General features: G+C 51.2%; 2 protein-coding genes across 2 annotated transcripts in view; one reads left to right on the plus strand and one right to left on the minus strand.

Annotated features, from left to right (window-relative positions):
* Positions 1-5,179: 5,179 nt before the first annotated feature.
* Positions 5,180-10,276, minus strand: LOC142497154 (uncharacterized). Its single transcript, XM_075604588.1, has 2 exons — positions 9,125-10,276; positions 5,180-8,764 (listed from the first exon to the last, which is right to left on the minus strand). Exon 2 carries the CDS (start codon positions 6,998-7,000, stop codon positions 5,966-5,968), a length of 1,035 nt encoding a protein of 344 aa, XP_075460703.1. The 5' UTR covers positions 7,001-8,764; positions 9,125-10,276; the 3' UTR covers positions 5,180-5,965.
* A 4,341-nt stretch (positions 10,277-14,617) lies between these two features.
* Positions 14,618-26,458, plus strand: part of ZMYM4 (zinc finger MYM-type containing 4) — an 80,718-nt gene continuing 68,877 nt past the window's right edge. The window contains exon 1 of the mRNA XM_075604590.1: positions 14,618-14,765. The gene's annotated coding sequence lies outside the window, so the exon portion shown is untranslated. The remainder of the gene's footprint in view (positions 14,766-26,458) is intronic.

Below are 26,458 nucleotides of genomic sequence, written 5' to 3' on the forward strand. Positions count from 1 at the left end.
GTTAAGGGTACAATGGCACATGGTTGGTCACTTTAACTTCTTAGGAGCCTCTGAATGGGGGAGTCTTTGCCAATCAAAAATGTTTTCTTTATCCTTATCCCACCCGGCCATATCAGAGAATCAAGAAATATGTGGGGGAGGGGGGCTGGCTCTGGCTGTACAAGCACTTGTTGAACACAGTGATATCACACACAAGGGGGAGCAGCCAGAGGAAATTAAACCCCTCCCAGGTCTAACTTAAAAAAAAAAAAAATGACAATACTTCTAGGTGTCAGATTTGGGTAGAAAAGATAACTGCTTAAACATATCACTGGAATTATCTCACTTTGGTTGTAGGAGGGATTGCCCCAGACCACTGTGCTTTAAAAAAAAAAATATATATATATATATTTCTAGATATCTCCTGAACCATGGGGTCCCTAGAAGCCAGTCCCTGCCAAATTCTGCCTACAACCTCTACCTTTTGGGGAATATGGAGGCACACCAATCTGGAATAATGTTGATTTGTCTAATCTTAAGAGAGGTCTCACAATGGGACCGAAACGGTGTTTCTGGAATAAGACAAAACAACACAATAGGAATCGCTCAACTACTACTCCTTAATTTAGTGGAATAAAACATTGCTAAATGACGTAATGGTCCCTAGAACCAAGTACAGTACTAGTAAAAGTGCTTCGAGTGCAACCCGGGAACCAGTAAGACCAAACAAACAAACACGCACAGGGTTAATACAAATTTTGCTGCCCTAGAAAGTCGCTCTGGTCAGGTGCACTCTACAGGGATTTAACAGTAAAGTGTGTTAACATAACCTTTAATTCGTCATAATGTAAAATACTAAATTAGCATAAGCTGTAATGCAAATAGTAGCTTTTAGATATTTAAGAATTGCAGGGATGTTTTTTTGCACGTAATTATCCATAGTGGACTGATAAGCGGTGAATGATTTTCACTCGGTTATAGTATAGCTAGAAATATAGCCTCTGAAACCTAGCATTTAAAATCTTTTTATTAATATATGACGGTTGCAGCCGCAGTTAACTGAGACAATACTCTTAATGTGGTGAAGATCGCTACTCGGTTGCCTAGGCTGAACTAAAATTATATTTGTATTCCCCCCCCTGCCCCACACAATGTTAACTCGTTAGCAATCCCACTCTAAATGTAATGTCATCATACTGTGCCTGGCGCACGTTCCGATCCTTGGTGGAGATTTGCAACAGTTACGATAATTTGCTACATCACAACTCTTTCTGTTGGCAGTGCAAGTCTGCAATATATTTAGGACACAACATTTTACTATAAATGTTGTTAGCTGAATGAACCGTCATGGCTGACGAATAAAAAAAAAATGCTGAATATAGGATCAACTCTATTTTACCATAAATAAATATCATCCGAAGGTTTTATTTACCTTGAATTAATATAGTGATTCTAAATAATAGGTTCCAGAGGCTATATATATCTAGCTACACTATACCTGGGTGACAATCATTCACCACCTGTGCTGGGGGGGAGAGGGGGGGTGTTTTAAATTAGGAAAGGGGTGAGGGACAAGAAACAGATAATGAATTAGATGGAGTAGATAGGGATGGGGAAATAGCTAGTGTTCATGGAAGGAAGTGGGAGCTTGGCAGGCAGGCAGGCAGGCAGGGAGACATCTATATTAAATACAGATATTACTAGTAAACGTCTAAAAGACTAAATCCAACTGCAGTAGAGAGGCAGATAAGGGTTTTACCAGTCTGTGCCATTGTTATCTTCAGTGCATGCTTGCTAATTAATGCAAGACGTCTGACTGATAAAATGGGGGAGCTTCAATTAATAGCTACAAGGGAGCAGTATGATATTTTAGGCATTACTGAAACATAGTGGGATAAAACTCATGACTGGGCAGTTAATTTAGAGGGTTATTCCCTTTTTCTGATGGATCGAGCAAATAGAAGAGGTGGAGTATGTTTATATGTTTTACTGGGTTTAAAACCTATTATACATGAAGATGTTTATGAAGGGAATGATGAAAATGTAGAGACCTTGTGGATAGAAATTAGCAGTGGAGGTAAAAGTACAAAGAAAATGTTTGTAGGGATATGCTATAAACCACCAAATATCAGTGAGATCGAGGAAGCTAAAATACATTTGCAAATGGAGAAGGCATCAAAATTAGGTCATGTTTGTATAATGAGTGATTTTAACTATCTGTACATAGACTGGAGCAATTAGATTAGCATTATAATGAAAGGTAACAGGTTTTTGCGGGACAATTACACAACCCAAATTATTGAGGAGCATTACTAGATTTGGTCATGTCAAACAATGTAGAAGTAATAAATTCAAGTCCGGGAACATTTGGGGAACAGTGATTATAACATGGTCTCATTTGAAATAAATGATCAAAAAACATATTATATGGGTTCAATAAAGACTACATTTTAGAAAGGCAGATTTTAATAAATGGAGGAATAATCTACAAAAATAAATTGGAATGTTTTTGCCAAGAAAAATGTGGAAGATAAATGGTCAGTCTTTAAAACATTGTTAGAAGAGCCCACTTGTCAGTGTATACCCTTGGGTAATATAAAAGAAACCAGTCTAAACCATTGTGGCTAAATAAACAGGTAGGGGAAGAAATGGACAAGAAGAGGAAGGCGTTTAGAGAAAGTCAGAAGGGACGGAGGCATCGTATCAGAATTACAAGGAATGTAACAGAAATTGCAAAAGGGTTAGAAAAATGATTGCAATAGAAAGTAAGAGCAACCCTAAAAAGTTCTCGAAGTACCTGAATAAAAAAAAAAGATTTGACAAGAAAATATAGGACCCTTTCAGTGGGAGATATTCGGGCAAAGTATTGGAGATAAGGGAAAAGCAGAGGTATTAAATTATTTCTGTATATACCAGGGTGGAATAAATTGAAAAAATACTGCTACAGGAGGAAGCCACAACCTCTATATTAACGAACAATTGATTAACTGAGGAAGAAATGCATAGGCCGCTTAATAAGATTAAAGTAAATTAGACACTTGGCCCTGATGGCATACATCCAAGAGTTCTTACGGAGCTGGTTCAGTAATAGCCAAACCATTATATTTAATATTCCAGGACTCAATTTCCACAGGTTCAGTACCTCAAGATTAGTGTAAAGCAGATATGGGTGCTAGACCACAACCGGGGAATTACAGACCTGTAAGCCTGACTTCAATAGTGGGGAAGCTACGTGAAGGTTTAGTAGGGGATAATATTCAGTGATACCTAATGGAAAACAAAATTATTAGTAATAGTCAGAATGTATTTATGAAGGATATGCGTGCCAAACTAACCTTATTAGTTTCTTTGAGGAAGTAAGTTTTACAAGAGGTAACTCAATGTATTACTTCCTGGTAAAACATTTTATAAATAAGTAGGAATTTAGACCTGGGTAAAGCAGTTGATGTGGTTTTCTTAGATTTTGCAAAGGCTTTTGATACGGTTCCACAAGAGATTATTGTACAAAATAAAGGAAATTGGACTCAGTAAAAATATTTGCACCTGGATTGAAAACTGGTTGAAGGACAAACAACAGAGGGTTGTCATAAATGGAACCTTTTCAAGTTGGGCTAAAGCTGTGAGTGGAGTACCTCAGGAATCAGTACTGGGACCCCTGATTTTTAACTTGTTTATTAATGACCTTAAGGTTGGCATAGAGAGCAAAGTCTCCATCTTTGGTGATTACACTAAATTATGTAAGGTAGTAAAAATCAGAGCAGGATGTAATTTCTCTCCAGAAGACTGGAAACTTGGGCAGGTAAATTGCTGATGAGGTTTAATAAAGATCAGTGGCGTAGCTAGAAATGCGCGGGCCACCAAGCAACAAAAAATTTCAGGGCCCCATTAATACTAACTGCAATTTTTTGTATCCCTCCTCATCATTTCTCACCATCACCAGCTGTCTTTCTCCCTCATAATTTCTCCCCCTCCTCACCAGCTCTCTCCCCCTCACCATCTCTCTCTCCCCTCCTCACCAGCTCTCTCCCCCCTCCTGCTCACCATCACCAGCTCTCTCCCCCTCATTTCGCAACATCACCAGCTCTCTTTACCCCTCTTCTTTTCTCCCCCTCCTTACCATCACCAGCCCTCTTTCTCCCTCCTCAGCTGTCTCCCTGTCCCCGTCAGCTCTCTTCCGCCCCCCCCCCCCTCAGCTCTCTCCCCCCAGCGCTCTCCCATGCCTACCTTTGGCGGGTAGATGTGAGCGGCGACGGGCCGTCAGTGTTGATTATTAGAGCAGCCGGCAGAGGAGGTAGGAGTTGTACATAGGCAAGCAGGACAGTACGAGGTGAGCGCGCTGTGGCAGCAGACACTGGAAGTAAGAAAGTATTCCGGGTCAGACCGCCGGGGTGCGCTCCTCCTTGGCTGTCCTGCTCTGCCTCAGTACCAACTCCTACCTCCTCTGCCGGCTGCTCTTCTGATAAACGCTGGCGGCCCTCCGCCGCGCCCATCTCATAAAATGAAAAAACATTGAATATATACAAACATGGTGAAATGTGAATATAGATGCGGATAAACGAGCAAAAAAAACCTGTCCCATTAATGTCCAATAGGTGATTCTTTCAAGGTATAAAACGCTTCTGGTGAAGGAGGTCACGGCTGCTTTCAGATGGATGAACCACATCCGATGGAAAACCTAAAAGAAAGCGCATTCCCTATAGCGTAAAATTGCATTTGATTTAATGGGGAAGGAGAAAAGGTGCACTCAAGGGTATTTATTTATCAAATGTTTTACCAGGAAGTAATACATTGAGAGTTACCTCTCGTTTTCATGTATGTCCTGGGCATAGTTAAGATGACAAATAATACATGGTTACAATACATAGTTGCGTAAGTGAACTGGGTATACATTATATACAAGACATTGCATGCACAGTTAGAGATAATATATATTAGAGGCGTATGTAACAGTTACAGACCAGATTAAAATATGAAACGGCTTTAGTTTTGAAAGATCTTAGACTGGTGGCGGCTGTGAGAGTCTCTGGTAGGTTGTTCCAGTTTTGGGGTGCACGGTAAGAGTACATAGTATCTAAACACACTTTTAGTAATGCAACACCCTCTTTCATTTCCACACCTACCCACACCATTGATATACACTCCCACGCCACACACCTTTTTGTAAAGCGCTGTATACACTGTGGGCTCTTTATAATCTCTTACATCACTAATATGCAGGGACTATTTAACACCTCAAGTCATAAATCACATACTACACAGAGGGGAGGGATCGGTTTCAGTCACAGATAACATTCCAAGATGCACTGTTTTTAAGTAAAACCCTTGCTTGCTTTATTCAATGTACCATTGTCGGAAGAAGAGATCAGTGTATCTCGAAAGCTCGTACAAATAAAAGCATTTCGTTTTAGGAACTGTAGGAGGTCCTGTTCACCAGAGGTCCAAATCAAGAGGATGTCATCGATGTAGCGAAGGTATGCAAGGGGTTTCAAGTGACAGAGGGAAAGAAAGTCACTTTCCAGTTTTGCGCTGAACAGATTGGCATACTGTGACGCCATCCGAGTGCCCATAGCGGTCCCCATTGTCTGAAGGTATGTGTCATTTCCAAATGTGAAGTAGTTATGGGTCAGAATAAATTCGATGCATTTAGTCACTGTCTCTGTGAGTAGCTCCTGCGGTCCCAGAAAGTATCTGCAGGCTGAAATCCTATCTTTGTGGGGGATGTTAGTGTAGAGTGACTCTATATCCATGGTTGATAGTAGTGTTCCTGTTGAGAGGGGGCCAATGGCATTAAGTTTGTTAAGCAGGTCGGTGGTGTCCTGGATATAGCTGGGTGTGTTCCTGACAAGTGGTTTTAGAATGCCCCCCACCCAGCCAGAAATATTCTCAGTCAGTGTGCCTGATCCAGAGATAATAGGGCTCCCAGGGTTACCCTTTTTGTGAATTTTAGGGAGCATGTAGAATGAGCCAGGTTTTGGGTTACCTGGTATCAGGTCCAGAATTTGTTCTCTTGTGTATATCGGGAGTGTTTTAATGATCCTGTTGAGTTCTCCCATGTACTTTTTTGTTGAATCCTGCTGCAGTTTGGTGGAATACTTTGCATCAGAGAGTTGTCTGTGGTGTTCATTATGACCACTGCTCCTCCCTTGTCTGCAGGTTTGATTGTTATGTTGTGGTTGGCCTTTAGTGATTCTATGGCTCTCCTCTCGATCAGTGTAAGATTATACGTTTGTTTCCTTACTTTGTCCAGGATGGTGGTTTTGGCTCTGTGTCTAAAGCTTTCGATGTACCGGTCCTGTTTCGGGTTGCGCCCAGTTTGTGGGATCCAGTTGGATTTTTGTTTCTCCCTGCTCATGTGCAGTGGCCCTCCTTCTGCCGTGTTGGCACGATCTTGGTCATGTCTGTCATGGAACAACTCCTTAAGACGCAGTCTTTTGAAGAACTCTTCCAGGTCACTGCACAGCTCAATCTTGTCCATAGGCTTGGTAGGGCAGAATGTGACACCCTTTGATAATACAGAGGACTCTGCTTGATTTGGTGTATAGTCTGAGATGTTAACAGTGCGGTCCTGCTGTTGGTGACTGTGAATGTTTATATTATTTGAGGTTGTGCTGGCTGCTGCAGAGTATCTCATTCTTAGCCTCAGTCTATGGAGTTTCTTTTCCTTGTTGCTAATTAGGCCCTTCAGGAGTTTTTCATGGAATGTTCGGAGTCCTCTCCAAATGTCTGCGCGTATTTCTCCTGTCTCCAGGATGCTGTCTATTGTCGCCTTTATCTTTCTCCTATTGCTGTAACAGATGCTAATCAGATGGTTCCTTAATCTTTCTGAGTTCCTGGTGCACATTTGTTGGGAGAATTTTGTGTTGTATGTGGTGGCAAGTGGGTTTTTGAGGACAAGTCCTTTCGGGATCAGATGCTTCTTTTTGCAATTTCTGAGGAAGATGATATCGCTGACTAGTTGTGCCTGTTTTTTCAGTAAATCCTTTAGCTTCATTTGAGTGCGGTACAATGTGGTATCTTTCATATTTTGATGTAGAGGTATCGGTACCGTGTTAGCCGAGCTTTAATAATCAAAAATGAATAGACGATACCGTTTTGTGGCTAACGAAATGCTTTGTGAACCCGAATGATAATTACGGAAATTCCATAGTTTTCACGATAACCTTCTTGAGTCAAAACAAGTCTTTTCTTAAATATTCAATACGGTTTATATTAACAAATTACAAGTCTTTTGAAACAAAATGATGTATGAATTAGAAAAACGAATGAAATATGTAGCCGGCAAATCATCCAGGAAGTCACAAAGAACCTCAAAGTAACATCCAATGATCAGCAGGCCGCTCACACCTTTGCTAATGTGAGTGTTCATGACTTAACTATCAGAAAAAGATTGAACAAGAATGGTGTTCATGGACGGATAGCCAGGAGGAAACAACTGCTCTCTAAAAAGAATATAGCTGCCCGCCCGAAGTTCGCCAAAAAGCGCACAGATGATCCAGAAGACGTCTGGAACAATGTTCTCTGGGCAAACGCATCAAAGGTAGGACTCTTGGCCTCAATGAGAAACGTTATGTTTGGTGAAAACGAAAACTGTGCTCGAACAGAAGAACCTCATTCCAACCATCAAGCATGCTGGTGGGAGTGTGTTGATTTGGGGATGCTTTGCTGCCTCAGGGGAAAAGGGAGAGTAGCGCTAATCACTAACTTAATAATATTAAAAATAAAAATACAATACAGTGTTCATACAAAAATAAGTGTAAATGGAGGAAGGTAAAGAGTCCAAAATGGTATACTTAAGTCCAGCTGCCAGAATCTAGGAGAGCGTTCCACGTCCCTCAACAAAAATGTGAGCAAGAAAGATCTCCTCCGGCGTGTTGATATCTCTGACGAAGCAGTTGCGAAACGCGTTGTTTTGGAACTTACAGGCCACCATAGCTCCCGTGACGTGTGGATCTCCCTCTGCCTAAGCTGTCAGCTGAACGCCCTACAGGTACCCGCACGCGGACGCGAGCGCAACCCAGTAGACACCGCTAAGGAAAGATCTCTTCCTGGTTACCTCCTGTCCGTGTGCAAGGTACAGGAAGGACGGAGAGGCGAAGTATCTCCCCCCGCATAGAAATTTGAGAATTCGGGCGTAGCAGACATGCAATAGTAAAGGGAGATAAGATTGCATGGTGTCATATTCTAGCCTGCCGTACCTATGCTTGGCCACCGGGATTGCTGCCGCTCTCTCAATGTCTTGTTCTAGCCATAGTTCCTTTCCTTGTCCACCGGGTGTGCTGCTGCTTTCTGTCTGCTCGTGGGTTTGTCTGTCTATCTGTCTCCTCTCGTTGCTCCTGTTTTCTGTCCTTTATAGTTCCTGCTTCCTGTTTGGGCCTTGCCTATGTTTTGTGTCAGACTCCTACGCCCATGCATCTGTCTCTGATCTTGATCTGTTCCTGTACCAGTCCTGTTCTGTATTGGAGTCCTGTTCATATTAAAGGCCCTTGCTATTTAACTAGATTGCCCCAGTCTGTTTCCTGCTAGCTAGTCCCAGTTCCTGCTCCCGTCCTGCTCCTGCTTTCCTGTTGCCGAACCTCTGTGTGTTGACACGGCGATCCTGCTTGCTGCCTTCCATTGACCCTTGCTTGCCCAAGACGATCCGACTTGCCGCTTGCCACCGATCTCAGCCTGTGACCCCAACAATCTTAGTCTGCTCCCGCTGTTCCGGCCACCGAGGTCCTACCCGTTCCTGGAGTCTCCCCCGTGACACATAGATTCCGTGGAGCCTGAAGTGTGAGCAGGACCACTACCAAAAAGCAAACAGTCCATTGCCAAATGCTGGGAAGCTATCCACAAACACTGTTTTATCAAGTGCTGGCTGTAAGTGCAATATTGTTCTAACCCAGCCTAGTGTAATACATGTATTGTGCCATGATCTTTTTCTCTTTTGTTTATATCAAGTAAATATCCTGAATAAGCTGAGATCTAGCCTCATCTATCTGATTAACCTCTGAAACTCCAAATGGGAATTAATTCATAGATCACAAACTACATTTAATCTGTAAGTGTACGAATCTAACTTAAAGTGTTTAAATAGGCTAACAACCTTTATTAATACACTGGTGTCTTCTCTTGTATTCACCCAACTCATGTTCATCAACTGTACCTGAGTCAACGCACCAGAGGACATCTTGTCTTTTTTGCTGCCTCAGGACCTACACAGCTTGCCATCATTGACAAAACCATGAATTCTGCAGTGTATCAGAAGATTCTAGAGGAGAATGTGAGGCCATCCGTCCATGAGCTGAAGCCGAAGCGAAAGTAGATCCTGCAACAAGACTGATCCTAAACATACAAGCATATCTACAAAAGAAAGGCTGCAGAAGAAATTGCGCATTTTTGAATGGCCTAGTCCGGACCTAAACCCCATCGAAAAGTGTGGCAGGACCTGAAGCAAGCTGTCTATGCAAGGAAGCCCTCAAATGTCATTGAGTTGAAGCAGTTCTGTAAGGAGGAATGGGCTAAAATTCCTCAAAACCGAGACTGGCCAACATTTACAGGAAATGCTTAGCTGAAGTCATTGCTGCTCAAGGTGTTGCCACCAGGTACTGAATCTATAGGTTCACATACTTTTTCACACATGTATATTGAATGTTGAATCATTTGTGGATGAATAAATGTTGAAAAAGTATCATGTTTTTGTGTAATTTGTTTGATCAGGTTATCTTTATCTATTATTAGAATTTAGATTAAAATCTAATAACATTTTAGGCCTGAAATATGTGAAAAACATAAGGGGTTCACAAACTTTTTCTCACCAGTGTATGTAAACCCCTCATAAAGAGTTACTTTCAGGTTAGAGTATGTTGGGCCCCACCCTGTGTTACCATAGGGATTCTGATGTCACTGGAGAGCATTTAGGATATAGAGAAGATTCTAGAGAGGAGGTTCCTGGAAGATACGAGGAGAGGAGATGGGGTTAGAACCATAAAACAGACCAGCCCCCCTTATTAATTATGTTGTAGAGAGGGACAGTGCACTTTAAGTTAGAATCCCAGAAGAACGCTAATGGAACGCTCCAGCAGGTCTCAAAAATGGGGAAATAGTACACAACATAGGGCCTGAGAAAAGAGGACTCCTGGGTGTCAGCGGATTGGCTCTAACTTCGGATCCGTAGTAATACTCTTTCCAGTCTGCATGGAAGTGGCTGTCCCCAAACAGGCCAAAAGTACCATTGTCAATTACAAAGGACCAGCCAGGATCCCTGTAATGGACAGGGGTGCCCAATGCTACATCAAATTGACAAAACATATATAGTAATGAGTACAAAGTTCAAATAATAACCAAGTAATTATTATTATTGAAGTATTTGAACTTTGTACTCATTACCATATATGTTTTGTCAATTTGATGTAGCATTTGGCACCCCCTGTCTTTTGTTGTATACATTTGCCACGCCCAGTAGCATTCTTTTTTGACATAAATATATATTCATGATGTGGTGGGTGTAGGAGTTTGAGCTATCTGGGAATATGTGTGTTAATCAATTTATGACAGGATCCCCGTAATGGGCCGTGTAACCCAGGATAATACAGATGATTATTCCGAAGCAACAAAAGGGGGCCGGGTCCAACACCAATAGAGCAACTAAATAACTACACCTCCATGAGTGTTAAGAGGGGGATACTTATACTAGATACTTATACTAGATATTATACTACTTATACTAGATACTTATACTAGAAAAATGGTACAACGTTGTCGCATGAGTGTGGAATGTCCCCGTGCCTGGGGACATAAATTAAAGACTGATGTTGTACTGTAAAAGTTCCTGGCATCCATTATTTCCACCCTTGCTAACTCATCGCTCAGCCGCCTGAATCCAGCACTGAGTCAAGGTAACCCATGCTGGAATAGCGAACACTGTACAACAATGCAATCTCCCTATGAGCCAGACAGGGAGGGTTACATTTGGCGCCCAACGTGGGGACGGGCAAGTAGAATAAAGAAAGAGGAAGAATGTTTTGTGTTTTGGAACTTTTAAGGTGAAGAGTTTGTTTTGTTTGAAATTTGACAACGTTGTACACTTCCCGTCAAGAAAAACGGGAGCGCATCTAAAGGAAATTAAGATTGATGGACTATGTACGTAAACACAGATACCCAGTAAGTTTACTGGGTATCTGTGTGTTTATTAACTTTGTCCAGCTGGTCTCGGCTGTTTTGGAGGTTAGTGGCCCCTCCTCCCCAGGTTTTACGCTCACCCCTCCCCACATTCCATATGTACAGGTCTTTTCATGCAGCTGTTTGTGACTGATCCAATGCAGATATTCTTCCTGTAATTATACAGGTAAATGAGAATTTTAATCAGTGTTAGGACCTGCAATAATATGGTCATTCCTTGAAGTGGCTCGCAGGCTTATAATGCTTTGGCCAAAGGGTTAAACTAAATGACCCTTTTTTCAATATATATATCTCACTGTGTATTTTTGTCATATTGTAAGTAGCTCTGGGCTCCCGTTTTTTGTAGTGGACTATGTACGTGCAAATCTTTCCCGAATGTACATTAAAAATGAGGGCGGTCAACAACCACAAATGCTAGCTTTACTGCAAAGCCAAGGTGGCGTCCATAAGAAAGTATTTTGGGGTGAGAGCTCCAGTACAGCAAAATCGTGATGAGCCCAACTCTTCGCTACGAGAAAATGTTTTGTTCAATTCAAGAGGGACTGTGTTTCCCACCCACTTAAGGGGAACTGAATTTTCCATCAAGAGGCACAGAGTTTCCCGCCAAGTTAAAGAGGGACAGAGTTTCCCGACATGGATGCAAGGGTGCATGGAGGCAATGATGTGCGGAGCATGTTGCCTAGTGGCATGAACTGTACGGCCACGTGCTCCCCTCCAGCGACAGTCTGGGGATATAGGACAGTAGGGGTCACGCCCTACTCCTGACTGTTTGTTAGGGGAGGGCTTGAGTGTTAAAGATAGAAAGAAGCACGTGGAACAGGGAGTGAACAGATAACTCACTCTCGTGACTTGTGTGTGTGGGACTGTATTGCTGTGGCACTGGAGATACAGAATTCCTACAGACTACCTGTTTTGGATGCTGACATCCTGGAGGAGCACTGCAAGGTGTGTGGCGTGCAGGTCGCCCTACCTGCGGCCCCATGTTCATCGGACGATGGAATTGATTATAAACGCTGCGCGAGGAAGTGGGGTCATGAGCAAAGCAGAAGTCTCCATTCCTATACTCCCAGTGGGGTTTACATGTGTGTTTATGTCTATTTGTATCGCGCCATTCATGTACAAAGCGCATTACAGCAGTAATACACATAACATACTAATTGGAGACATATTGGTAATCAGCACTGCAGACAAAAGAAAACATTAGGAAAAGGGAGTCCCTGTCCCGAAGAGCTTAAAATCTAGGTATATGATCAGTTGACTTAAGACTACACATTAACTGTAGCTTCGTCCTTTTTCAGGACTAGAATGTCCTGTTTGTAGAGCACAAGTACAGCGGGGAAGTAAAGACATACATGCTTTTATAACAGAAGCGCTAAATTAGAAGCAAACACCATTCAGCAAGATTGTTCATATACTACTGATTTCCAAACGCTTCACCATACATTTATAAAACCTGCTGGCTGGGCATTATAGTCATAATGGAAATATTCTGGTGTTCCTTTTAAGAGTTCACTGATGTCTGAGGCCACTCACCTTAGAAATTAATGGCTGTATTTTAATGAATGAGATTGTATTAAAATAACCAATGTAATAAGGCAACCCAATAATGAATGAGGCAGCGCTCTCTGGCTTGCGATAGACATAAAGCTATCCCACATATAATTATTTTTTTTAAAAAGCCAAGAATCAAATGGGATCTGAGGTTTTACAATGTAGAGGAAAATGGGCAGACTTAGTGGGCCAAGGGGGTTTTATTTGCAGCCACATTCTCTGTTTCCTCTGCTACTAGAGACACGCAGCAATGTGTTGCTGACCTTTTAGAGCTGAAGGGGTTAAACAATATTTTTCAATCTGAGCGGCTCAGGGAGATAGGAGGGACATCAGAAAATGGCAGAGTGATAAAAAGAGGGACACAGTAAATCAGACAGTCACAAAGAGACCAGGGGGCCTATGCAGAGAGCAGCGCTATTTCGAAATTCGCCATTTTTTGGAGAAAATCGCGCAGAAAGCAGCAGAAAATGGCGAGTTCCGAAAAACGCGCCAATTTTTCTTTTCTAGTTATAAAACTCGCCTCGCGGCTGGCGAGAACCTCAATCTCGCCAGTTTTAAAAATATCCGTATGCAGAGAGGCGCGAACGGCATCTAGCGGCTGTTCGCGCCAATAAAATGGCGCGATTGTCTCAGTTTGAACTCGCCAGAAAAAACTGCCGCTCGCGGCCATTGCAAAGGGAAAAAAAAAGCCGCGAATTTGTTTTAACACATTTCTGAAGCGCGCATCTCGCCAATTTAAACTCGCCACACGCATCCATGTTAAACACAGCAGAATTCGCACTTTTCTGCATATGGAGATTAAAACTCTCCAAAAAATCTACTTTTTAATAAATTCGCCAATTTTAAAATTCGCTGCTCTCTGCATAGGCCCCCAAGTATTTTCCCTGCATCAACAATCCCATTAATAAATGGTAGCGGCTAATTACTGGGTATATAAGGCTGGGGCCATAGAGGGGGGGAGCAGTGCTGAGGCACGCTGACGCTGAGGCTCGCCTGCTGAAGCTGTGCGATTTCATGCACATGCAGGCGAGCTAGCGGGCGCAATCGGGAGGCGGGGCAGTGACGTTGCTGGGCCAATCGCCTGCGACGCACTGACAACGTCACAGCGCCGACGTCACCGTGACGTTGAAGCTGCTTCGCGCTGATTGGATGTTTTCAGCCGACAGCGCGCTGAAAAACAGCTTGGCTGTCGGCTGAAAAATCCAACTCCTCAGCACGCCTGTGGACGCTCGCGTGAGCCCCCTCTAAAGACATCCTCATTGAGGTTGCAGGGGCTCAGCGCGGAGAGTCCGCACGGCTCAGCACGGCTTGTCCTTCTATGGACGCAGCCTAAGTCACTTGTTCAGCTTTATTTAGCCGGCAAGCGGATAAATAAGGAACTTCGTCACCTTAACACCCACCAGCAGAATACCTAACATACTTTGTTCGGCCTTACCTAAACATGGTAGCCTAACCCTTATCCTAGCCAGAACCCTAAAATGCCTAACACGGCAACCCTAGTATGGCAGCCAAACGCTTACTCTATTAATGCCGGCCTAACCCATACCCTAAAATGCCTAATAATATAAAATAAACAAGGTCAAATGAGGTTACAAAGCCGACTGCCGGATAAATAGACACGTTTCGTCTTCTGGGAACCTTCCCCTTACTTTGTGCACTGAGCACAGAATACGGATCCCATATGCAAAACAAATGCTCTAGTGTTTACCCATATTAAAAAGGCTGGGAAATACAGGGTTCACTGATATGCTATCAGAAACCGGGCTCTCTGGAAAACAAAGCAGTGAAGGATTATTTTAAAGCACTTTGTCCACTGGTGAAGGACTACGTGTCCCAGCATGCAGTGGGATGGTTCCCACCTACACATCCACCATCTATCATTTAGAGCCCCCGGTCTGATGCTGAGCACGTGTCCCCTCCCTGCGAGCCCTTTAAACCACCTCAGCAGCACGTGGTAGGAAACGATTGGGCCGCTGATTGGCGCAGGCGGCTCGCGGGAAGATGACGAGCACCACGGTGCGTGGGTGCCGGTTGCGTCACGGGCGGACCGGAAGGAAGCCGCCGCCTGGAGTGTGGTAAGAGACCGGCAGGCGGCGGGAGGAGAGGAGGAGCGATGGGCAAGTGGGCGGAGACCCGGACAGAGGGAGGAGAACAGGGAGCGAGAGATAATTGAAAAGGAGGAAAGAAAGCAGAGCATGGAGAGGGGAGATGGAGGAGATGTGGGAGAACGGGGGCGAGAAGAGGGCAGGAGGAGATAGAAAAGAACATGGGGAGGGCAGGAGGGGTGGAAGAGAACACGTGGAGGACGGGATAGAAGAGAACATGGGGAGTGGGGGGGGGGATAGAAGAGAACATGGGGAGTGGGGGGGGATAGAAGAGAACATGGGGAGTGGGGGGGGATAGAAGAGAACATGGGGGGTGGAGGGGATAGAAGAGAACATGGGGGGTGGAGGGGATAGAAGAGAACATGGGGGGTGGGGGGGATAGAAGAGAACATGGGGGGTGGGGGGGATAGAAGAGAACCTGGGGGTGGGGGGGGATAGAAGAGAACCTGGGGGTGGGGGGGGGGGGTAGAAGAGAACATGGGGGGTGGGGGGGGATAGAAGAGAACATGGGGTTCGGGGGGGGGGGATAGAAGAGAACATGGGGAGTGGGGGGGGATAGAAGAGAACATGGGGAGTGGGGGGGGGATAGAAGAGAACATGGGGAGTGGGGGGGGATAGAAGAGAACATGGGGAGTGGGGGGGGATACAAGAGAACATGGGGAGTGGGGGGGGATACAAGAGAACATGGGGGGGATAGAAGAGAACATGGGGGGTGGGGGGGGGGATAGAAGAGAACATGGGGGGGAAGGGGGGATAGTAGAGAACATGGGGGGTCGGGGGGGGATAGAAGAGAACATGGGGGGTGGGGGGGGATAGAAGAGAACATGGGGGTGGGGGGGGATAGAAGAGAACATGGGGGGTATAGAAGAGAACATGGGGGGTGGTGGGGGATAGAAGAGAACATGGGGTGGGGGGGGGATAGAAGAGAACATGGGGTGGGGGGGGATAGAAGAGAACATGGGGAGTGGGGGGGGGATAGAAGAGAACATGGGGAGTGGGGGGGGGGGATAGAAGAGAACATGGGGAGTGGGGGGGGGATAGAAGAGAACATGGGGAGTGGGGGGGGGGATAGAAGAGAACATGGGGAGTGGGGGGGGGATAGAAGAGAATATGGGGGGGGGATAGAAGAGAACATGGGGAGTGGGGGGGATAGAAGAGAACATGGGGAGTGGGGGGGGATACAAGAGAACATGGGGAGTGGGGGGGATACAAGAGAACATGGGGGGATAGAAGAGAACATGGGGGGGTGGGGGGGGGATACAAGAGAACATGGGGAGTGGGGGGGGATACAAGAGAACATGGGGGGGATAGAAGAGAACGTGGGGGGGGGGGGGATAGAAGAGAACATGGGGGGTGGGGGGGGATAGAAGAGAACATGGGGGTGGGGGGGGATAGAAGAGAACATGGGGAGTGGGGGGGATAGAAGAGAACATGGGGGGTGGGGGGGGATAGAAGAGAACATGGGGGGTGGGGGGGGATAGAAGAGAACATGGGGTGTGGGGGGGGGATAGAAGAGAACATGGGGGGTGGGGGGGGGATAGAAGAGAACATGGGGGGTATAGAAGAGAACATGGGGGGGGATAGAAGAGAACATGGGGAGTGGGGGGATATAGAAGATAACATGGGGGGGATAGAAGAGAACATGGGGGGGATAGAAGAGAACATGGGGGGTGGGGGGGGGATAGAAGAGAACATGGGGGGTGGGGGGGGATAGAAGAGAACATGGGGGGGCGGGGGGGGGATAGAAGAGAACATGGGGGTGGGGGGGGATAGAAGAGAACATGGGGGTGGGGCGGGGATAGAAGAGAACATGGGGGGGTGGGGGGATAGAAGAGAACATGGGGGGGATAGAAGAGAACATGGGGGGTGGGGGGGGTAGAAGAGAACATGGGGGGTGGGGGGGGATAGAAGAGAACATGGGGGGTGGAGGGGGATAGAAGAGAACATGGGGGGTGGGGGGGATAGAAGAGAACATGGGGGATAGAAGAGAACATGGGGGGGTGGGGGGGATAGAAGAGAACATGGGGGGTGGGGGGGATAGAAGAGAACATGGGGGGTGGGGGGGCGGATAGAAGAGAACATGGGGGTGGGGGGGGATAGAAGAGAACATGGGGGGTGGGGGGGGGATAGAAGAGAACATGGGGGGTGGGGGGATAGAAGAGAACATGGGGGGGTGAGGGGGGATAGAAGAGAACATGGGGGGTGAGGGGGGATAGAAGAGAACATGGGGGGTGGGAGGGAATAGAAGAGAACATGGGGGTGGGGCGGGGATAGAAGAGAACGGGGTGGGGGGGATAGAAGAGAACGTGGGGGGGATAGAAGAGAACATGGGGGGGATAGAAGAGAACATGGGGGGTGGGAGGGGGATAGAAGAGAACATGGGGGGCAGGGGGATAGAAGAGAACATGGGGAGGGCAGAGGGGATAGAAGAGAACATGGGGGGGCAGAGGTGATAGAAGAGAACATGAGGAGGGCAGAGGGGGATAGAAGAGAACATGGGGGGTGGGAGGGGGATAGAAGAGAACATGGGGGGCAGGGGGATAGAAGAGAACATGGGGAGGGCAGAGGGGATAGAAGAGAACATGGGGGAGGGCAGAGGGGATAGAAGAGAACATGGGGGGTGGGATAGAAGAGAACATGGGGGCAGGGGGATAGAAGAGAACATGGGGAGGGCAGGGGGGATAGAAGAGAACATGGGGAGGGCAGGGGGGATAGAAGAGAACATGGGGGCAGGGGGATAGAAGTGAACACGGGGGCAGAGGGGATAGAAGAGAACATGGGGAGGGCAGAGGGGATAGAAGAGAACATGGGGAGGGCGGGGGGATAGAAGAGAACATGGGGCAGGGGGATAGAAGAGAACACGGGGGCAGGGGGATAGAAGAGAACACGGGGAGGGCGGGGGGATAGAAGAGAACACGGGGGAGGGCGGGGGGGATAGAAGAGAACACGGGGAGGGCGGGGGGGATAGAATGGAACACGGGGGAGGGCGGGGGGGATAGAAGGGAACACGGGGAGGGCGGGGGGGGGATAGAATGGAACACGGGGAGGGCGGGGGGGATAGAATGGAACACGGGGAGGGCGGGGGGGATAGAATGGAACACGGGGAGGGCGGGGGGGACAGAAGAGAACACGGGGAGGGCGGGGGGACAGAAGAGAGCAGGGGGGATAGAAGAACACGGGTAGGGCACAGGGGATATAAGAACACAAGGAGGGCAGGGGGGGTAGAACAGGGCAGGGGGAATAGAAGAGAACACGGGGAGGACGGGGGGATAGAAGAGAACACGGGGGAGGGCAGGGGGGATAGAAGAGAACACGGGGGAGGGCGGGGGGGATAGAAGAGAACACGGGGAGGGCGGGGGGGATAGAAGAGAACACGAGGAGAGCAGGGGGGATAGAAGAGAGCAGGGGGGATAGAAGGGGACAACGGGGGAGATAGAAGAGAACAGGGGGGACGGCAGGGGGGATAGAAGAGAACACGGGGGAGGGCAGGGGGGATAGAAGAGAACACGGGGGAGGGCGGGGGGGATAGAAGAGAACACGGGGGAGGGCAGGGGGGATAGAAGAGAACACGGGGGAGGGCGGGGGGGGATAGAAGAGAACACGGGGAGGGCGGGGGGGATAGAAGAGAACACGGGAGGGCGGGGGGGATAGAAGAGAACATGAGGAGAGCAGGGGGATAGAAGAGAGCAGGGGGGATAGAAGAGAACAAGGGGAGGACGGGGGAGATAGAAGAGAACAGGGGGAGGGCGGGGGGGATAGAAGAGAACACGGGAGGGCGGGCGGGGGATAGAAGAGAACACGGGAGGGCGGGGGGGATAGAAGAGAACATGAGGAGAGCAGGGGGATAGAAGAGAGCAGGGGGGATAGAAGAGAACAAGGGGAGGACGGGGGAGATAGAAGAGAACAGGGGGGACGGCAGGGGGGATAGAAGAGGACAGGGGGAATAGAAGAGAACATGGGGAGGACGGGGGCATAGAAGAGAACATGGGGGAGGGCAGAGTGGATAGAAGAGAACATGGGGGAGGGCAGAGGGGATTGAAGAGGGCAGGGGGAGGACAGAAGAGGACATGAGGAGGACGGGGGGGGGGGATAGAAGAGGGCAGGATGAGACAGAAGAGGGAAGGATGAGACAGAAGAGGACATGGGGAAGGCAGGAGGAGAGAGAAGAGGACACAGGGGAGTTGGAGCAGTAGAACAGGAGGACTATTTAATCTGGTAAGGCCTGATTGGCCTCAGATCAACATATAACTCACTGGTCCTAGGACGCAGTGAGAAAAAATACCAGACTAACAAAAATATAATATAAACCGGTATCAAGTGCAACAGTAAATTCAAATAATGTGCACTAAAATATAGGAGTTAATGTTAATAAAATCCAAATAGGGGGATACCGAGCAGAGCACCCCGCCTGACGCCCACTGGGAGGCAAACTCTGTAACCGTCCCAGTGGACTCGGCGTACGTGTACTCTGCCCGGATACGGGAGCGCACCAGCGCCTGGAACATGGCCACGATGTTTGCTGGGGCCTCCCTCTCCAAACACTGCTTCCTGGTCTTATAAATGGCTAGCTTAGCCAATGCCAGGAGAAGGTTGATGAGAAGATCCCTAGGCTTATTGTCCCGGGACACTGGGCACCCAAAAATAAAAAGGTGAGGGGAAAAGGGCAGCCAGAACTGCAGGAGAAGGCCCCTCAAGGTGGATAAGAGGGGCTGCAGTCTGGCGCAGCTAAAATAAATATGGTACACGGACTCCGCTTGCCACAGAAGGGGCAGGTGGCGGGGAGTCCGTGAAGGGGCCAAGTACTCTCCCCGTGCTCACAGTGCACCTTGGAGAACTCTCCAACTCAAATCCCCGGCGGGACGGGGAACCAACTCCGAATAGAGTTCCCTCCACCGGGGCCTCTCACCCTCGTTTGCAGGAAGTACCCGCCTCCTGATGGTATCGGGGCGGGCGACAAGGGCGAGGTAGTGCACTGTATGGAGCACGAGAGTACAGGCCTTTCCTCGGCATGCCGGGGACATGTCCCCCAACCAGCTGATGTTGGGGGAGAAGGGAGAGTGAGCAGAACAGGGAGAGGAGGAGGGGTGTGATGAGGAGGAGTGTATGTGTGTGTGAGGAGGAGCGTGTGTGTGAGGAGGAGGTGTGTAAGTGAGGAGAACAGGGAGAGTAGAGAGATTTAAAACGGAGGAGATAAACTAAAATAGGAGATGGACGAGGACAGGAGGAGCAGGAGGGGAACATGAGTGAGGGAGAGAGTATGACGAGAATGAGAGTGCGTGGAGAGATGGAGGAGGAGGAGGAGGAGAATGTGGCTGGGGGGGAGGAGGAGAATGGCTGGGGGGGAGGAGGAGAATGTGGCTGGGGGGGAGGAGGAGAATATGGCTGGGAGGGAGGAGGAGAATGTGGCTGGTGGGAGGAGGAGACTGGCGGGGGTGGAGGAGGGGAATGAGACGGGGAGGAGAGGAGAATGACTGGGAGGTAGAGGAGGAGAATGTGGTGGGGAGGTAGAGGAGGAGAATGTGACGGGGGAGGAGGAGGAGGAGGAGAATGTGGCGGGGGAGGAGGAGGAGAATGTGGCGGGGGAGGAGGAGGAGAATGTGGCGGGGGAGGAGGAGAATGTGGCGGGGAGGAGGAGGAGAATGTGGCGGGAGGTAGAGGAGAATGTGGCGGGGGAGGAGGAGAATGTGGCGGAGGAGGAGGAGGAGAATGTGGCGGGGGAGGAGGAGAATGTGGCGGGGAGGAGGAGGAGAATGTGGCGGGAGGTAGAGGAGAATGTGGCGGGGGAGGAGGAGAATGTGGCGGAGGAGGAGGAGAATGTGGTGGGGGAGGAGGAGGAGAATGTGGCGGGGGGAGGAGGAGAATGTGGCGGGGGAGGAGGAGAATGTGGCGGGGGGAGGAGGAGAATGTGGCGGGGGGGAGGAGGAGAATGTGGTGGGGGAGGAGGAGAATGTGGCGGGGGGGAGGAGGAGAATGTGGCGGGGGGAGGAGGAGAATGTGGCGGGGGGGAGGAGGAGAATGTGGCGGGGGGAAGGAGGAGGAGAATGTGGCGGGGGGAGGAGGAGAATGTGGCGGGGGGGAGGAGGAGAATGTGGTGGGGGAGGAGGAGAATGTGGCGGGGGGAGGAGGAGAATGTGGCGGGGGGGAGGAGGAGAATGTGGCGGGGGGAGGAGGAGAATGTGGCGGGGGGAGGAGGAGAATGTGGTGGGGGAGGAGGAGAATGTGGCGGGGGGAGGAGGAGAATGTGGCGGGGGGAAGGAGGAGGATAATGTGGCGGGGGAGGAGGAGGAGAATGTGGGGGGGGGGAGGAGGTGGAGAATATGGCGGGGGGGAGGAGGAGAATGTGGCGGGGGAGGAGGAGAATGTGGCGGGGGGGAGGAGGAGAATGTGGCGGGGGGGAGGAGGAGAATGTGGCGGGGGGGAGGAGGAGAATGTGGCGGGGGGGAGGAGGAGAATGTGGCGGGGGGGAGGAGAATGTGGAGGAGGAAAATGTGGCGGGGGGAAGGAGGAGGATAATGTGGCGGGGGAGGAGGTGGAGAATGTGGGGGGGAGGAGGTGGAGAATGTGGCGGGGGAAGGAGGAGGATAATGTGGCGGGGGAAGGAGGAGGAGAATATGGCGGGGGAGGAGGAGGAGAATGTGGCGGGGGGAGGAGGAGGAGAATGTGGCGGGGGAAGGAGGAGGATAATGTGGCGGGGGAAGGAGGAGGAGAATATGGCGGGGGAGGAGGAGGAGAATGTGGCGGGGGGAGGAGGAGGAGAATGGATGGGGAGGAGGAGGAGAATATGGCGGGGGGAGGAGGAGAATATGGCGGGGGAGGAGGAGGAGAATGTGGCGGGGGAGGAGGAGAATATGGCGGGGGGAGGAGGAGAATGTGGCGGGGAAGGAGGAGGAGAATATGGCGGGGGAGGAGGAGGAGAATATGGCGGGGGAGGAGGAGGAGAATGTGGATGGGGAGGAGGAGGAGAATATGGCGGGGGAGGAGGAGGAGAATATGGCAGGGGAAGTAGGAGGAGAATATGGTGGGGGGAGGAGGAGGAGAATATGGCGGGGGAGGAGGAGGAGGAGGAGAATATGGCGGGGAAGGAGGAGGAGAATGTGGATGGGGAGGAGGAGGAGAATATGGCGGGGGGAGGAGGAGGAGAATATGGCGGAGGGAGGAGGAGGAGAATGTGGATGGGGAGGAGGAGGAGAATATAACGGGGGAGGAGGAGGAGAATATGGCGGGGGAGGAGGAGGAGAATATGGCGGGGGAGGAGGAGGAGAATATGGCGGGGGAGGAGGAGGAGAATATGGCGGGGGAGGAGGAGGAGAATATGGCGAGGGAGGAGGAGAAGAATATGGCGGGGGGAGGAGGAGGAGAATATGGCGAGGGAGGAGGAGGAGAATGTGGCGGGGGAGGAGGAGGAGAATGTGGATGGGGAGGAGGAGGAGAATATGGCGGGGGAGGAGGAGGAGAATATGGCGGGGGAGGAGGAGGAGAGTATGGCGGGAGGAGGAGGAGAGTATGGCGGGGGGAGGCGGAGGAGAATGTGGCGGGGGGGAGGAGGAGAATATGGCGGGGGAGGAGGAGGAGGATATGGCGGGGGAGGAGGAGGAGAATATGGCGGGGGAGGAGGAGAATATGGCGGGAGAGGAGGAGGAGAATATGGCGGGGGGAGGAGGAGAATATGGGGGGGAGGAGGAGGAGAATGTGGCGGGGGAGGAGGAGAAGAATATGGCGGGGGAGGAGGAGGAGAATGTGGCGGGGGAGGAGGAGGAGGATATGGCGGGGGAGGAGGAGGAGAATATGGCGGGGAAGGAGGAGGAGAATATGGCGGGAGAGGAGAAGGAGAATGTGGCGGGGGGAGGAGGAGGAGAATGTGGCGGGGGAGGAGGAGGAGAATGTGGCGGGGGAGGAGGAGGAGAATATGGCGGGGGGAGAATATGGCGGGGGGAGGAGGAGGAGAATATGGCGGGGGAGGAGGAGAATATGGTGGGGGAGGAGGAGAATATGGCGGGGGGAGGAGGAGAATATGGGGGGGAGGAGGAGGAGAATGTGGCGGGGGAGGAGGAGAAGAATATGGCGGGGGAGGAGGAGGAGAATATGGCGGGGGAGGAGGAGGAGAATGTGGCGGGGGAGGAGGAGGAGGATATGGCGGGGGAGGAGGAGGAGAATATGGCGGGGAAGGAGGAGGAGAATATGGCGGGAGAGGAGAAGGAGAATGTGGCGGGGGAGGAGGAGGAGAATGTGGCGGGGGAGGAGGAGGAGAATGTGGCGGGGGAGGAGGAGGAGGATATGGCGGGGGAGGAGGAGGAGAATATGGCGGGGAAGGAGGAGGAGAATATGGCGGGAGAGGAGAAGGAGAATGTGGCGGGGGAGGAGGAGGAGAATGTGGCGGGGGAGGAGGAGGAGAATATGGCGGGGGAGGTGGAGAATATGGCGGGGGGAGGAGGAGGAGAATATGGCGGGGGAGGAGGAGGAGAATATGGCGGGGGAGGAGGAGGAGAATATGGCGGGGGAGGAGGAGGAGAATGTGGCGGGGAAGGAGGAGGAGAATATGGCGGGGGAGGAGGAGGAGAATGTGGCGGGGGAGGAGGAGGAGAATATGGCGGGGGGAGGACGAGGAGAATATGGCGGGGAAGGAGGAGGAGAATGTGGTGGGGGAGGAGGAGGAGAATGTGGCGGGGGAGGAGGAGGAGAATATGGCGGGGGGAGGAGGAGGAGAATATGGCGGGGAAGGAGGAGGAGAATATGGCGGGGAAGGAGGAGGAGAATGTGGCGGGGAAGGAGGAGGAGAATATGGCGGGGGAGGAGGAGGAGAATATGGCGGGGGAGGAGGAGGAGAATATGGCGGGGGGAGGAGGAGGAGGAGAATGTGGCGGGGGAGGAGGAGGAGAATGTGGCGGGGGAGGAGGAGGAGAATGTGGCGGGGGAGGAGGAGGAGAATGTGGCGGGGGAGGAGGAGGAGAATGTGGCGGGGGGGAGGAGGAGGAGAATATGGCGGGGAAGGAGGAGGAGAATGTGGCGGGGGAGGTGGAGGAGAATGGCGGGGGAGGAGGAGGAGAATGTGGCGGGGGAGGAGGAGGAGAATATGGCGGGGGGAGGGGGAGAATATGGCGGGGGGAGGAGGAGGAGAATATGGCGGGGGAAGGAGGAGGAGAATGTGGCGGGGGAGGAGGAGGAGAATGTGGCGGGGGAGGAGGAGGAGAATATGGCGGGGGAAGGAGGAGGAGAATGTGGCGGGGGAGGAGGAGGAGAATGTGGCGGGGGAGGAGGAGGAGAATGTGGCGGGGGAGGAGGAGGAGAATGTGGCGGGGGGGAGGAGGAGGAGAATATGGCGGGGGGAGGAGGAGGAGAATGTGGCGGGGGGAGGAGGAGGAGAATGTGGCGGGGAAGGAGGAGGAGAATGTGGCGGGGAGGAGGAGGAGAATATGGCGGGGGGAGGAGGAGGAGAATGTGGCGGGGAGGAGGAGGAGAATATGGCGGGGGGAGGAGGAGGAGAATGTGGCGGGGGGAGGAGGAGGAGAATGTGGCGGGGGAAGGAGGAGGATAATGTGGCGGGGGGAGGAGGAGGAGAATGTGGCGGGGGAGGAGGAGGAGAATATGGCGGGGGAGGAGGAGAATATGGCGGGGGGAGGAGGAGGAGAATGTGGCGGGGGGAGGAGGAGGAGAATGTGGCGGGGGAGGAGGAGGAGAATGTGGCGGGGGAGGAGGAGGAGAATGTGGCGGGGGGAGGAGGAGGAGAATATGGCGGGGGGAGGAGGAGGAGAATATGGCGGGGGGAGGAGGAGGAGAATATGGCGGGGGAGGAGGAGGAGAATGTGGCGGGGAGGAGGAGGAGAATGTGGCGGGGGGAGGAGGAGGAGGAGAATATGGCGGGGGAGGAGGAGGAGAATATGGCGGGGGAGGAGGAGGAGAATATGGCGGGGGAGGAGGAGGAGAATGTGGCGGGGGAGGAGGAGGAGAATGTGGCGGGGAGGAGGAGGAGAATGTGGCGGGGGAGGAGGAGGAGAATGTGGCGGGGGGAGGAGGAGGAGAATATGGCGGGGGGAGGAGGAGGAGAATATGGCGGGGGAGGAGAATATGGCGGGAGGAGGAGGAGAATATGGCGGGAGGAGGAGGAGAATGTGGCGGGGGGAGGAGGAGGAGAATATGGCGGGGGAGGAGGAGGAGAATGTGGCGGGGGGAGGAGAAGGAGAATGTGGCGGGGGGAGGAGGAGGAGAATATGGCGGGGGAGGAGGAGGAGAATGTGGCGGGGGGAGGAGGAGGAGAATATGGCGGGGGGAGGAGGAGGAGAATATGGCGGGGAGGAGGAGGAGAATATGGCGGGGGAGGAGGAGAATGTGGCGGGGGAAGGAGGTGGAGAATATGGCGGGAGGAGGAGGAGAATGTGGCGGGGAGGAGGAGGAGAATGTGGCGGGGGGAGGAGGAGGAGAATATGGCGGGAGGAGGAGGAGGAGAATATGGCGGGGGGAGGAGGAGGAGAATATGGCGGGGGGAGGAGGAGGAGAATATGGCGGGGGGGAGGAGGAGGAGAATATGGCGGGGGAGGAGGAGAATGTGGCGGGGGAGGAGGAGGAGAATATGGCGGGGGGAGGAGGAGGAGAATGTGGCGGGGGGAGGAGGAGGAGAATGTGGCGGGGGGAGGAGGAGGAGAATATGGCGGGGGGAGGAGGAGGAGAATATGGCGGGGGAGGAGGAGGAGAATATGGCGGGGGGAGGAGGAGGAGAATGTGGCGGTGGAGGAGGAGGAGAATGTGGCGGGGGGAGGAGGAGGAGGAGAATATGGCGGTGGAGGAGGAGGAGAATATGGCGGTGGAGGAGGAGGAGAATGTGGCGGGGGAGGAGGAGGAGAATATGGCGGGGGAGGAGGAGGAGAATATGGCGGGGGAGGAGGAGGAGAATATGGCGGGGGGAGAAGGAGGAGGAGGAGAATATGGCGGGGGAAGGAGGAGGAGAATATGGCGGGGGGGAGGAGGAGGAGGAGAGGAATATGGCGGGGGAAGGAGGAGGAGAATATGGCGGGGGAGGAGGAGGAGGAGAATATGGCGGGGGAAGGAGGAGGAGAATGTGGCGGGGGAGGAGGAGGAGAATATGGCGGGGGAGGAGGAGGAGAATATGGCGGGGGGAGGAGGGGGAGAATATGGCGGGGGAGGAGGAGGAGAATATGGCGGGGGGAGGAGGAGGAGGAGAATATGGCGGGGGAGGAGGAGGAGAATATGGCGGGGGAGGAGGAGGAGAATATGGCGGGAGGAGGAGGAGGAGAGAATATGGCGGGGGAGGAGGAGGAGAATATGGCGGGGGGAGGAGGAGGAGAATATGGCGGGGAGGAGCAGGAGAATATGGCGGGGGGAGGAGGAGGAGAATATGGCGGGGGGAGGAGGAGGAGAATATGGCGGGGGAGGAGGAGGAGAATATGGGCGGGGGGAAGGAGGAGGAGAATGTGGCGGGGGGAGGAGGAGGAGAATATGGCGGGGGGAAGGAGGAGGAGAATATGGCGGGGGAAGGAGGAGGAGAATATGGCGGGGGGAGGAGGAGAGAATATGGCGGGGAAGAAGGAGGAGAATATGGCGGGGGAGGAGGAGGAGAATATGGCGGGGAAGAAGGAGGAGAATATGGCGGGGGAGGAGGAGGAGAATATGGCGGGGGGGAGGAGGAGGAGGAGAATATGGCGGGGGAAGGA

Source organism: Ascaphus truei, chromosome 6 (genome assembly GCF_040206685.1).
Source record: "Ascaphus truei isolate aAscTru1 chromosome 6, aAscTru1.hap1, whole genome shotgun sequence".
Taxonomy (NCBI): Eukaryota; Metazoa; Chordata; class Amphibia; order Anura; family Ascaphidae; genus Ascaphus; species Ascaphus truei.

Excerpts from the sequence above, each read along its gene's own strand:
- LOC142497154 (XM_075604588.1), bottom strand. The coding sequence starts at position 7,000 with ATGAAAGATACCACATTGTACCGCACTCAAATGAAGCTAAAGGATTTA.